General features: G+C 44.0%; 1 protein-coding gene across 3 annotated transcripts in view; it reads right to left on the reverse strand.

Annotated features, from left to right (window-relative positions):
* DHTKD1 (dehydrogenase E1 and transketolase domain containing 1) overlaps nucleotides 1-13428 on the reverse strand; it is a 46530-nt gene extending 33102 nt beyond the window's left edge. For 2 of the 3 annotated variants that reach the window (XM_070380885.1, XM_014479241.2), the window contains exons 1-4: nucleotides 13160-13428; nucleotides 5319-5474; nucleotides 4716-4927; nucleotides 3387-3581 (exon numbers count right to left, since the gene is read on the reverse strand). In XM_070380885.1, the coding sequence (XP_070236986.1) occupies nucleotides 3387-3581; nucleotides 4716-4927; nucleotides 5319-5474; nucleotides 13160-13316 (720 nt within the window). In that variant the 5' untranslated portion in view covers nucleotides 13317-13428. Of the gene's footprint in view, nucleotides 1-3386; nucleotides 3582-4715; nucleotides 4928-5318; nucleotides 5475-9000; nucleotides 9148-13159 lie in introns of all 3 variants that reach the window. The other variant, XM_070380886.1, reaches the window with a different exon arrangement.
* Nucleotides 13429-14751: the final 1323 nt, after the last annotated feature.

Below are 14751 nucleotides of genomic sequence, written 5' to 3' on the forward strand. Positions count from 1 at the left end.
AGTTCAGTTCAGTCGCTCAGTTGTATCTGACTCTTAGCGACCCATTGACTGCAGCATGCCAGGCTTCCCTGTCCATCACCAACTCCTGAAGCTTGCTCAAATCGTGTCCATCGAGTCAGTGATGCCATCCCACCACCTCATCCTCTGTTGGCCCCTTCTCCTCTTGCCTTCAATCTTTCCCGGCATCAGGGTCTTTACCAATGAGTCAGTTCTTCACATCAGCTGGCCAGAGTGTTGGAGCTTCAGCTTCAGCATCAGTCCTTCCAATGAATATTCAGGACTGACTTCCTTTAGGATTAACTGCTTTGATCTCCTTGCAGTCCAAGGGACTCTCAAGAGTCTTCTCCAACACCACAGTTCAAAACCATCAATTCTTCGGCGCTCAGCTTTCTTTAAGGTCCAACTCTCACATCCATCTATGACTACTGGAAAAACCATAGCTTCGATTAGACAGACCTTTGTTGGCAAAGTAATGTCTCTGCTTTTTCATATGCTGTCTAGGTCGATCATAATTTTTATTCCAAGGAGCAAGGGTCTTTTAATCTCATGGCTGCAGTCACCATCTGCAGTGACTTTGGAGCCCAAAACAATAAAGTCTGTCACTGTTTCCATTGTTTTCCCATCTATTTGCCATGAAGTGATGGGACTAGATGCCATGATCTTAGTTTTTTGAATGTTTAGGTTCAAGCCAGCTTTTTCACTCTCCTCTTTCACTTTCATCAAAAGACTCTTTAATTCTTCGATTTCTGCCATGAGGGTGGTGTCATCTGCATATCTGAGGTTGATAAGTCTCCTGGAATTCTTGATTCCAGCTTGTGCTTCCTCCAGTCCAGCGTTTCACATGATGTACTCTGCATATAAGTTAAATAAGCAGGGTGACAATATACAGCCTTGACATACTCCTTTCCCAATTTGGAACCAGTCTGTTGTTCCATGGCTGGTTCTAACTGTTGCTTCCTGCCCTGCATACAGATTTCTCAGGAGGCAGGTCGGGTGGTCAGGTATTCCTATCTCTTTAAGAATTTTCCACAGTTTATTGTGATCCACACAGTCAAAGGCTTTGGTATAGTCAATACAGAAGAAGTAAATGTTTTTCTGGAACTCTCTTGCTTTTTCTATGACCCAATGAATGTTCACAAGTACAGTCATTGATAATCATTTCTGTGTTTTTGAGTAACTGCTTTGTCTGGGATATTTTAGGAACACAATTTCTGGTTTAAGAATTTCTACAGGTGTCAAAGCACACCTCCATCTGTCAATCATTTTATTCTGTTGTATTCTACCTTTTCTACAGTGAGTTTTCAAAGCTGATTAAGGATCTCTTAGCATCAGAAACACTGAAGTATAAACAAAAAAGGTAAAACTTGGCCCCCAGACATGACATCATGTGTATTTTTTTAATTAAGAAAATTTTTTGGATTGAGGTATAGTTGATTTACAATATTATATAAATTCCACGTATACAACATAGTGATTCAAAACTTTTAGAGATTTTACTTCATTTAGTTACTATAAAATATTGGCCATATTCTCTGTTTTACAATATAGCCTTTAGCTTATTTATTTTTTACAAAGTAATTTATATCTCTCAATCCCGTATCCCTATATTACCCCTTCCCATTTTCCCTCTCCCCACTGGTAACCACTAGGTTGTTCTATCTGTGAGTCTGTTTCTTTTTTGTTATAGTTATTAGTTTGTTTTATGTTTTGGATTTCACATATAAGTGATAACATGTAGTATTTAGCTTTGTGTGGCTTACTTCACTAAGCATAAAACCTTGCAAGTCCATTCCTATTGTTCTGAATGACAAATTTACATTATTTTTTATGTCTGAGTTATATTCCATTATATGTGTGTATGCCACATCTTTATTTATCTGTTGATGGACACTTAGGTTGTTGCTGTATCTTATCAATTATAAATAATACTGCCAGTACTTTGGCCACCTCATGCAAAGAGTTGACTCATTGGAAAATACTCTGATGCTGGAAGGGATTGGGGGCAGGAGGAGAAGCGGACGACAGAGGATGAGATGGCTGGATGGCATCACTGACTCGATGGACGTGAGTCTGAGTGAACTCCGGGAGTTGGTGAGGGACAGGGAGGCCTGGCGTGCTGCGATGCATGAGGTCACAAAGAGTCGGACACGACTGAGCGACTGAACTGAACTGAACTGAAGAACATTGGGGTTCGTGTATCTTTCCAAATTAGTGCTTTTGTTTTCTTCAAATATATACCCAGGAGTTGGACTGCAAGGAGATCCAACCAGTCCATTCTGAAGGAGATCAGCCCTGGGATTTCTTGGGAAGGAATGATGCTAAAGTTGAAACCCCAGTACTTTGGCCACCTCTTGCGAAGAGCTGACTCATTGGAAAAGACTCTGATGCTGGGAAGGATTGGGGCAGGAGGAGAAGGGGACGACAGAGGATGAGATGGCTGGATGGCATCGCTGACTCGATGGACGTGAGTCTGAGTGAACTCCGGGAGTTGGTGATGGACAGGGAGGCCTGGTGTGCTGCGATTCATGGGGTCGCAGAGTCGGACACGACTGAGCGACTGATCTGATCTGATCTGATACCCAGAAGTGGAGTTTCTGGGTCATATGGTATTTTTTGTTTGTTTTTTGCTGTGACACGTGGCTTGTGGGATCTTAGTTCTCTGATCCAGGATTGAACCGAAGCCTGGCAGTGAAAGCAGCAACTCCTAACCACTGAACCCCTGAGGAACTACCTAGCATTTATAATTGTTTTTAACCTCCTGGCCAAGAATAGCGGTAAGGTTTACCCATGTATAATTGACATAACCTTATCAGGCATTGGGTCTCTCTGATGTTCCCTGTCATTGAATATTGTGCCCTGACCCTCAAGTGCTTCAAGATTTACAGAGCATCTGAGTCGGACTGAACAAGAATACAAAAGATCCAATAACCAATAAAACTACTCACTTTGGAGGATCTCTTGAGATAACAATGTTTTATTAGTTTCATACAATCTATCAACTATAATCTGCAATTAAGTAGAAGGTAAAAATGACTTTCTGGAAGATGAAATTTTATCAAACTGCACAGATCTTTGTGTTTGTTTGAATGATTTTTATGAAATAGGGCAAGCATACTTCAAAAAACAGAATTTATCTGTTTGCATCATCCTTGGGAAACAAACTAACTTTTAACTTTCCTGAGTGAAGAAAGAATTCCTGTAAAGAGATATAGGAAAATCAACCCACACCAGGTCCAACAGCATCAGTTTTCATCAATTAATGAAGCTGTCTCCTGGACCAATGGCTCATATGCTCAGTCAGTTTTCTAAAAGCGATTATCACCATCGGCTTTACTCCGTTTCAGTCAATTGCACATCACTGGTGGGAAAAACAGAAGGCCTTTTACCTCTGGAGGGAACTGCAGAAGGCCCGTCAGCAAGTTCAGCCTCCCTCTATGGGGCATCCCAATAATAACATCCGTTACTCCGCTGTAAGCCGCCATTTTCAGCAGCTCGTAGAAAAAGCCCATCATGCTTTCTGCTCCTTCGCCTCCGTATCGCTTCACTGTGGCAAACTTGGTGGCCAAAAAGTGGTCAAACTCCTGTGGAACACCACATCAGACACGCTAGTTACAGGAGAGCCGACTACCTGGGTCAAAGCCAAACACATTTAAGGAGCCCCCGCACTGCTTCAAGCAGCTACAACAGGGTCTATTCAGTGCAGACCCCAGAGATGAACAGAAGTCACTCAGAGGCTGGCAAGAGATCCCTGCCGAGGACACCAGGCAGCAGTGGGAACACTGAAGAAACACCCCCGCGCTAGAAGAGCTCACCCCAGGAGGAATCCCCTCAGAAGGCCAGGCCTTTTCCAGGACTTGAGTTTTAGTTCAGGGCTCTATAATATTTCATCTGGGCTGCAAACTAGCCATCCACCCATGTTACTGGGGGCAGGGGCCTTGTCATATTGATAGGCTCAAGTCCTGTGCACAGTCCTGGACACTCAATCCTATTAATCTATACTGAGAGCCTCTTTCATGTCTAGTTCCTTTCTCTTTTAAAATTTTTTACCTGTTTAAAATGTTTTTTAAACTTTTTACTTTGTGTTGGGGTATAGGCAAGTAACAATATGGTGATAGTTTCAGGTGAACAGTGAAGGAACTCAGCCATACATATACATGTATTCCTTTTGCCTTTTTTAATCCCTTCGGGTAATTAAAAGAAGAATCAGATCTTAAGGACTTTGCAGTCTTTTATGAAGGGAAGAGCCTCTTTAGACTTCCCTAGAGGCTCAGATGGTAAAGCGTCTGTCTACAATGCAGGAGACCTGGGTTCGAGCCCTGAGTTGGGAAGATCCCCTGGAGAAGGAAATGGGAATCCACTCCAGTACTATTGCCTGTAAAATCCCATGGACAGAGGAGCCTGGTAGGCTACAGTTTGTGGGGTCGCAAAGAGTCAGACATGACTGAGCAACTACACTTTCACTTTCACGAAGGGAAGAGACAAAATACATAGAAAGTATCGACTCTGAGGAGAACCAACAGTTCTGGCGGTTGGAGAGCTACCTCTTTCTACTCAGAATAAAGTGGTGTGTGTTACACTGTCTGTTGTGTTGAGGCCATGGGGGAATTGTGGCTACATTCAAACCATTCATGTCTTAACTCCCTCTCTTCAATATTTATATGTCTTTGGAGAAAAAGAGCTGAACAATTCCTTTGATATTAGCTGCTACTTTATACCTGAGATTCTAGCATTAATTTTGACAGGTGTTTTCGCTCTTCTGTGGTAAATGCCTCCTTCTTCAGTTCCTCAAACCGCTTGGCAAACCAGTCCTTCTCCTCCCGGCTCTGAAGCTGAGAGGTTTCGATAGAAATCTGCCCACAGTAGATCTGGTTGAGATAGGCAACGACTTCCTCAAGAGAGGCCTCCTCCTTCCCCATGTTCAATAATCCTACAAAATGGAATCAAAAGGGTCGCTTTAAAGAATAGTCAACCAAATATAAAACATACCAAGATCCTTATCTCAATTCAGAGCATTTAATTCTAAATAACTTGGGTCATCATCACTGGTTATCCAGATTTTTCTAAAGGCAAAACTAAAAATATGGCCATTTGTGTATATGATTTGAACACAGAGGATATGGGCCCTGTCAGAAGACAATTCTAGAACCTCAACACTACTCTCCCAGACAGTGTCCGAATGTGCCCCTTGCTAGCTCCTCACACCCATGGAAGCCTCAGCTCCAGCAGGCATGACTGCAGTTCTTCAAGAACGGAGAAAGGAGTCCCGCCTCACTGGCAGTTAACTGGCACACGGACAGTCGACAGCTGATGGCTTTTACCTGTGGTATTAAAGGGTCCCTGCAGAGTCTGCACCAGGGCTTGGATTTCAGGCACATTTTCCTGCAGGGCTTGACCAGTGAAGAGTGGGTTGATTTTGGCAGCTTTATGCCCATGCTCACAATACACCGTCACCAACCTGGCAAGGCCATGGTCCACTGATTGAGTAGAAAAACAACAACAACAACAACAACAATAGAACAATACAGTTTAGGAAATGCCCACAAATCACAAAATCAGTTTTCAAAGAAGCCTTTGCGGCTTTGGACATTTTTAACATGCGGTTCCTACCCACCACAGCTGCCAGTGGTTTCCAGGATTAAAAACTAGCAGAATCCAGGAAAGCACACTTATTTCCTTAAATTTATCTCCTGAGAGCAAAAGTCACTGAAAAATAACCAGAAGGAACCAGAATTATGGGTGCACATTTGTGGAAATAACTATGCACATGGATAGATTTTAAAAGAAAACACCTCAAAAACTGTTAAAATACTATAATTTTAATTATGGATAATTATAGTCCTCTTAATTATTATTTGAGTTTTTCATATTGTACATTAAAAAAAAACAGAGACAGTTTAAACTGCAAAATCAATGTTACATTTCCTTCCTTACGTCCTCCAGGTACACATGTTATAGACTCATGAAATCATAGACCAGGAAAAAAAACCTTAGAAATGATCTTATTACTACATAATAAAAAAAAAAAAAACCTTATTTGTAGCCTTAAATGAGTAATTCTCCAACCTCTTCTTAAAGGGGAAATCACTGTATTTCAATGAATCTAATTCTATCTTAGATGAATTTTTTTAAATCTTAGATGATTTTATATTGAGCCAGAAGCTGCTTTTCTTCCCTTTTGCACATGTAAGCCCTTCTAAAATTTGGAAGAAAATCCTTCAAGACCACAACTTCATCTATAAAATTACATCCTTAGTGGAATTAAGTTAATGGTAAATATACAGGGTTATTATCACCATTCTCACCACAGTTTACTAGCCCTCTTTAAAAAAAAATTAATTATTATTGGACTTCCTGGTGGCACAGTGGATAAGAATCTGCCTGCCAATGCAGGGGACGCGGGTTTGATTCCTGGTATAGGAAGATTCCTTATGCCTCGCAGCAACTAAGCCCCTGCGCCACAACTACTGAGCCTGAGTGCTGTAACTACTGAAGCCCTCTCGCCTAGAGCCTGTGCCCTGCAACTAGAAAAGCCACCGCAGTGAGAAGTCCAAGCACTCCAAGGAGACAGTAGCCTCTGCTCTCGGAAACCAGAGAAAGCCTGCACAAAGCAGCTAAGACCCAGCAGAGGTAAAAATAAATAGAAATAAAATATATATATATATATGTATTTTATGTTTTGACCACACCCGCAGCACATGTGGGATCTTAGGTCCCTGATCAAGGATCAAACCTGGGCCCCCTGCATTAGAAGCATAGAGTCTTAACCACTGGATGACCAGGGAAGTCCCCTACTAGCCCTCTTGTGAAAACATTCTCTTTAGCAAACCACATCTAGTTAAGAGATCACTGCTTCAGTTTCTCACTGAAAATCCAAGCTTTTAGTGATAGTCTACAACACGGATAGGGGAGTTGGCACAAAAGGATGCTGTTCACCCCAAAGAATACATAGCACCTACTATTCTTGAAGAGAGAGAGGCCTCTTCCCCTCCCACTTCGGAGCACATCCTCCACCCATCCTCACCATCTGTTTTCCCTCAGACTCTTTATTTCACTACTCTGGTTTCTTCTGCTGCTGCTGCTGTGCTCAGTCGTGTCTGACTCTTTTCGACCCCATGGACTGTAGCCCGCTGAGCTCCTCTGTCCATGGAATTTTCCAGGCAAGAATACTGGAGTGGGTTGCCATTTCCTCCAGACCCAACCCCGTACCTCTTCCCTCTCTACCTCCTAGATCCTTCCACTGTGACGTCTAGAATTCCATCCGTTCTGTGATTAACAGACCTCCCTATGTTTTTCACCTCTTCCCTAAACGTTCCTTATACTCCAGTCTTCACAGGAATCTGTTTTCCCCTGAGGACACCAGTAAATGGTGCAATTACTCATCACCCACACCCACGCCCCTCCAGCAGGGTGGGTGGAGTCAACAACGCCTCATTCCTCACTGATCTTTCCCTCCTGTTAGTCCTCTAACCCTCTACAAACCCCAGTCATCTGAGGGACATGCCACAGTGCTGATGACTAATCCCCTCTGGCCAAAAATCATCATCAGATAATGTTGTAGGAGAATGCTTATTGGATGTGCCAATTTGTTTAGAAGAAAAAAAGACTAAAAGACACCATATATCATATGAGCCTGAGCTGTGTTAAAATGTGTATTGTACCTATATGTTTTCATGACAAAATGTATCTAGCATATTAGCACCTACATACTTCATATATGTCTCTTCATTTGCATATATATTTCATATGTATAAAGGAAATAGACCAAAAAGTTAGTGATGATTCTATGTCAAAATTCCCAATTTTCCTTGCTTAGCATATTATCTAAGTTTTTCATAGTGAACATGTCCAATAGAGCTCTTTATTTATTTATATTTTGGGGGGCCATGCCACAAAGCTTATGTGATCTTAGTTCTCTGACTAGGGACTGAATCTGTGCCTGTGGCAATGGAAGCACTGAGTTCTCCACTGGACAGATGCTGACGGTAAAGCTCCAATACTTTAGCCACCTGATGCAAAGAGCTGACTCAATGGAAAGGATCCTGATGCTGGGAAAGATTGAAGGCAAAAGAAGAAGAGGGCAACAGAGGATGAGATGATTAGATAGCATCACCAATTCAATGGACATGAATTTGAGCAAACTCCATGAGAAGGTGAAGCACAGGGAAGCCTGGGGTGCTGCAGTCCATGGGGTAGCAAAGAATTGGACACGACTTAGCAACAACTGTGCCTAGACTGCTTGTGTGAACAAGATGATTTAAGCTGAACACCTGCTGTCCTTCTGGGAACCTGGGATTTTGGTACATGCAGAGGGTGCTTACATGAACCTCTTCCAATAAAAACTCTGGGTGCTGAGTCTCTAACAGGCTTCCCTGTTAGAACAGGAAAGTGTTCTCACAGGAACACTGCACATCTGTTGCTGTGTTTCTTGAAGAGAAGGGCATAGTGTGTGACCACCATAAGAAAAAGAGCAGAAGGAAGACTGCACAGCGGGTCCCCCAGACCCTTCCTGTGCCTTTTCCATTACAGTCCAGCTGTGCATCCTCATCACACCTACTAAACCTCAGCCAGGAGTCCAGCCATACACTATGTGATGTGAGTCCCTTCTGGAGACTCTCTAAGTGTGGGGTGGTCTTCAGGACACACATTATGGATGACACAGGAGCTAAGTATCTTAACAGTTGTGCAAATGTTACAAATGCATATGGACAAATGCATATTCTGGGCCACAGGCTCTGTGCCCCAAATTTCTGGGCTGAAATATAGACAAGTGCATATTTCAGGTTGTAGGCTCCAAGTTTCCAGGCTGAAATTTCGACAAGTGTATATTTTTCCGGCCCTACTTTCTGAGCACCAACTTTCAGCACCAGGCTGAAACATGAACAAGTGCATTTTATCTGCGGAAGAGTCAGCTGAAGCCCAAACAGGTTAAGTGATCTGCAGAAAGTGACAGAGATAATGAAGAAGTTGGAATTTGAACTATTTGTACTTTAGTGTACTTACCTGATAGCTCGGTTGGTAAAGAATCCACCTGCAACAAAGGAGACCCTGATTCGATTCCTGGGTCGGGAAGATCCGCTGGAGAATCAATAGGCTACCCACTCCAGTATTCTTGGGCTTCCCTGGTGGCTCAGCTGGGAAAGAATCTGCCTGCAATGTGGGAGACCTGGGATCAATCCCTGGATTGGGAAGATCCCCTGGAGAAGGGAAAGGCTACCCACTCCAGTATTCTGGTCTGGAGAATTCCATGGACTGTATAGTCCATGGGGTGGCAGAGTCAGACATGGCTAAGTGACTTTCACTTTGATTTTAATCCAGCGTTTCACCTGTTATACCACAACAAAAATTGAAAAGGAAGTCGAGCCTACCACAAAAGAGAGGGGAGAACTAGAAGTCCACGAAACATTTAAAAAACCATCTCAATTTGAAAAATTATTTATTTCTTGGCTGCACTCTGTCTTCACTGCTGCTTGTGGGCTTTCTCTAGCTGTTGCGAGCAGTGGCTACTCCCTAGTAGTGGTGCGCCCACTTTGCAGGGCGGTGGCTTCTCTTGTTGCAGCTCGTAGGCTCTAGAACATAGGTTCAACAGTTGTGGTGCACAAGCTTAGCTGCCCCAAGGCATGTGGATCTTTCCAAACCAGGGATCGAACCAGTATCCCCTGCATTGCAAGGTGGATTCTTAGCCACCACTGAACCACCAATGAAAGTGAAAGTTGCTCAGCCATGTCCAACTCTATACGACCCCATGGACTGTACAGTCCATGGAATCTCCAGGCCAGAATACTGGAGTGGGTAGCCTTTCCCTTCTCCAGGGGATCTTCCCAACCCAGGGATCGACCTCAGGTCTCCTGCATTGCAGAGGGATTCTTGATCATCTGAGCCACCAGGGAAGCCCAGGGAAGTCTAAACATTTTTAAAAAATCTCTAATGTCGTAAGATTTTCCCCTGTTTTTCTTATAAAGCCTCCAGTAAAGCCTCCTATTATTTCTCTCTCTCTCTTTTTTTTTTTTTTTTTTTGGCCACGCACTGCGCGGTTTGTGGGATCTTAGTTCCTCCACCAGTGATTGAAGCTGGGCCTTAGCAAGTGAAAGCACCAAGTCCTAACCACTGGACCACCAAGGAACTCCCAAGGCTCCTATTATTTCTAATATTCAACACACCTACAACTTCACTTCAGCTACTAAAACTCATTGCTAAGATCAATAACCACTGAACATTATTTGGAATCTTATAGGCCCCATCTCCGAATCATCTCTAAATTCCGCCATTTCCCCCAATCCTTCATAATGAAATTTTATACCTATGAATCACCAATCCTAAGCTGTTGAATTTCTATAATCTAACAATAAACTATCAGCAATAGAAATTAAGGAAACAACCCCATTAACTGTAATATCAAAAAGAATAAAATTCCTAGGAATAAACCTGTCTAAGGAGGTAAAAGACCTGTACTCAGAAAACCCTAACCCTACCCCTAATTTTTTTTTAAACTATAAGACACTGATGAAGCAAATAGAAGATGACACAAATGGATGGAAAGATATACAGTGTCCTTGGATTGGAAGAATTAAAGAATTGTTAAAATGGCCATACTTCCGAAGCCAATCTATAGATTCAGTGCAAGTCCTATCAAAATACCAACAATTTTTCACAGAACTAGAACAAATAATTCTAAAATGTGTATGGAAAGTGTGAAAAGTGAAAGTGTTAGTCGCTCAATTGTGTCTGACTCTTTGTGACCCCATGGCCTGAAGCCCACCAGGTTTCTCAGTCCATGGAATTCTCCAGGCAAGAATACTGGAGTGGGTAACCATTCCCTTCTCCAGAGGATCTTCCCAACCCAGTGATCAAACCCAGGTCTCCTGCATTGGCAGGCAGATTCTTTACTGTTTGAGCCACCAAGGAAGCCCTTGTGTATGGAAATCCACCTCCATTTCAATTTAGGATTGTTGATAAATAGAACTCAAGCTTACCTGGAAGCTGAGGTTTACAGAGGTTAAAGTACGAGCTCTTTCACTAATACCCAACTACAAAGGACACATATCATGGGTCAAATTTTAACTCCTGAAACCACTGCCATCCAAAAAGGTCACTAGAAACAAATTCAAGATCTCTTTGAAGCCTTACTACAGTGAAAACCTTAATAAATGAGGTATTCATCCTATGTTGGCCTTGATACTTGCTTGGCCAAGATAAACATATGGAGGAGGAGGAGGAGGAGGAAGGCACCATAACTTGACTACACTTCCTCCCATTTCTCTGTGTACCTTGGACGTCAAGCTGCCTTGTGTTCATTTTCAGTAGGGTTTGTGAATACATTCTCTGTGTACCTTGGACGTGGGAGCTGCCTTGTGTTCATTTTCAGTAGGGTTTGTGAATACATTCTCTGTGTACCTTGGACGTGGGAGCTGCCTTGTGTTCATTTTCAGTAGGGTTTGTGAATACATTCTCTGTGTGGGAAGAAAACCTTAGAGTATTTAAATGGCCAAAGGGGTTGAGTGTGGTGATACTAGTTATTTTCCAACATCTATTTTCCTCTTCTCTTTCAAAATAACTTTTAGCTGGAAGGTGGCCGCCCTGAAGAAAGACTATGCTTTCTAATCTCCCTTGCAAGGATGTACAGACGTGTGACCAAGCTCTATTGGACAAACATATCTTATATATACATCCCTTATTGACCATAACAATGTTTGGCCATAGTGGCCACAGACCTCCTGCTAGAAAATCACTTAGTGTTGGAGAAGGAAATGGCAACCCACTCCAGTATTCTTGCCTGGAAAAGTCCAGGGACAGAGGAGCCTGGTGGGCTGCAGTCCATGGGGTTACATGACTGAGCTTGTGTGCATGAGGGTGGAGGGTGACAGTTTGGTAGCAACAAACTGGTAAAACTAAAAAAAAAAGAAAAAAAGAAAAAAAGAAAATCACTTAGTGTGACATAAAATACAAATTCCTGGACCTCATCTCAGGCCACTGAATGAGAACTGGGATGAGGGTGAGGCAAGGGAGGGCAGCTTGGGAACTAGCCTTTTAAACATCATTCAGAGTGATCTGAATGCACACTTCAGTTTGAGGGAAACTGACAGGCAAAATTAGACACTCCATTTGTCAAGTGAAATAAGATATAGTCTTACTCTCAAGGGATTAGTCATCTAGCTGACCAAAATGCTGTTCCTAAAGAAACCTGTTGCACTCAAAAAAGAGAAATCAAGTTTTATTCTGAATGTTTCCTGAGATCAAGAACACAATATTGAGATTTCAGTATGTGATCTACTACTCAAAGGTCAGGTGTTTAGATGATGAAGGGATCCTAATTGTTAATCCAATAACTGGACCAAAGATATAAAATGGGACCTCCCTGGTGGTCCAGTGGTTAGGACTTCAGACTCTCACTGTCCAGGGCCAGGGTTCAATCTTTGGTCAGGGAATTAAGATCTCATAAGCCACATGGCACAGCAAATAACAACAAATAAAAATTAAAAATGCCAAGTGACCTTCCTCTAACGACCAATCTGGGTTCATCTTCTATTCTGTGAGGATGAATAAACATACAATAATTTTGGAGCATAAACCAAATACTCAAAATTGGTCTCTTGTACATGAGAATGCAACTGATCCTCCAAAAACTGATATTCCCGTCTCCTAATCCATTAAAACCCGAGTAGCATAGTTCTGAATTCAGCAAAAAGTTTTAAGCTCCTAAAGAGGCTAAACAGAAGAGACGAATGGATAATAAATACCATGCTGAGGTCCGAGAACACTAACGCCCTCTTCACCCTAGTCACCATCGCGATCCCCAAAGATTCCCCTCACATCGGCTTAGGAGACAGCCCTGGAAAACGTGTATCCTTGGGTGAACTCCAGGAGCTGGGCTAACTTAGAACTTTTCCTGTAGCCCCGCCTCCGCAAACAGCTAAGTTCTCACACGTTTTACGACCAAGGAATGGAAAAGACAAGAGTTCACAGAACCATTCTGTGACCCGGACCCTGACAAGACGCAGGCCTATCCCTCTCTGCTCCCTGGCCTCCCCTTCCTCTCCACCCGCCTGCTCGCACACTGAGGCCCCCAGAAGTCCCAACCCTCAAAAGCACCCACCCCGGGCCTAGAAATAAGACCCCCTGCCTCCTCAGCCGCCACGCCCACCGGCCCAGGCCCCATCCTGACCTGGGGGGCGCGCCAGGCCGCCCTCGGGCTCCCGGCTCTCGGGCTTCCTCGGCCGGTAGCCATAGACACCCCTCTCTGTCTGGTAGCCGCGCCGGAGGAAGAGCGGAGAGGCCCGGCCGAGGCCCAGTCTTGCTGCTGCCACAGCGGCCCAGGCCATGTCCCACCAGGGCCCCGGGGCCCAGAGATCTGAGCCGGATGTCCAGGGGCCGCGGCCGCAGGGAGGTCGCTCCGGCGCGGACCCACCGCCCGGGAGGTGAGAGGCCTTAGAAGGGAGGCGAGGGGAAAAACCCGCCCCCTAGACAACATTCCCACTCCTGATTGGCCAGGGCCCAGCCCTTGAAGCCAATCCAGATCAGGGGCCCGCAAAGCCAAGACGCGCGGCTGGGATCCAGCAACACTCGCGAGGGCCTAGAGGCTGCTGAGGAAAGTCCTGCATTTGGGAAAAGGAGGAGTGCTGAGGGGAGTGTACCGGCTTTCTGTAACAAAGCTGTGTATGCTGGATATATCTGTGTATGCTGCAGTCTCCCTCCGGGAGTGATCACCCACCACCCCTCTCCTGGAAGCTCCAGAGCATAGACTCACACGCACCATGCAGGCTCCCACAGAAAGGAAAAATTAGCGACAGACTGCATGGAAGGTGGCTGGGACTCAGGTTCATAGGAAGGAGCCGGAAAATCAGTATCCCATCTCTGTTTGTATTTTTGTAAAAAATATTGAGGAGGACAGGTTCAAACAGGGGAGAAGGAGCCTGTACGAAAGCGATAGGAGTGAAGAAAAAACTGGATTTGGAAGATTTTAGATAATTGAGATTCTTGGTTGGTCTATCTCTGACACAGTTTCCCAAACTATTTTACTCCACGACTCACCTTTAATTTTACCAATATTGGGAGGTCTGAATGTTTCCCAGTTGGTCATCCATTCTTCCAGTCACCTGAGCAGCTGCACCCCCATACTCCCAAGAACGTTACACGTGTAAGCCTAAGATATCTTTCCACTGTACACACAGAGCCCTCTGCTGGGTTACAGAGATTAATAAAATACAGTGTCTGCCCCTAATCAGGTCCCAGTCCAGTTGCAGACTGAAGTCAATACACAATATGAGACACACGGTAATCCAAGTGTGTGCAGGTGCCCTGCAAGCATAGACAGGTGTGTCAGGGAAACCTCCAAGTGGAAGGCACACTAGAACAGAATCTTGAAGACTGACGAGTTAGGCAAATGTGTAAGGAGAGGAGCCCACCAAGGAGGGTGGGAAAGCATGAGCCCAGAAGCCGGGGGGAGGTTGCAAGGCATTGCAAGTGATTCTGAGGGGGTGGCAAATTGGGTGTGTATTAAGAAATGGGAGTGAAAAGGTGAAGATAGTATGAAATTGTTATTGAGGAGAGTAGTAAAGATAGAATATTGTCTTTAAAGTTTTGAAGTTCACCCCGTTAAGGTCAGTGGCCATGAATATAGAGAGAAAGCACTTTCTGCTGCTTTGTGATTTTCTCCTGCCTTGGTACTGAGAAGGTCAGAAGGGTGATAACTGGTTCATTCAGGGCTGAAGTTTTGCAGGCAGATGGGACAGAAAGGCCAAGATGCAAAGACGTTTA

This window comes from Bos mutus, chromosome 13, assembly GCF_027580195.1.
Source record: "Bos mutus isolate GX-2022 chromosome 13, NWIPB_WYAK_1.1, whole genome shotgun sequence".
Classification (NCBI taxonomy): Eukaryota; Metazoa; Chordata; class Mammalia; order Artiodactyla; family Bovidae; genus Bos; species Bos mutus.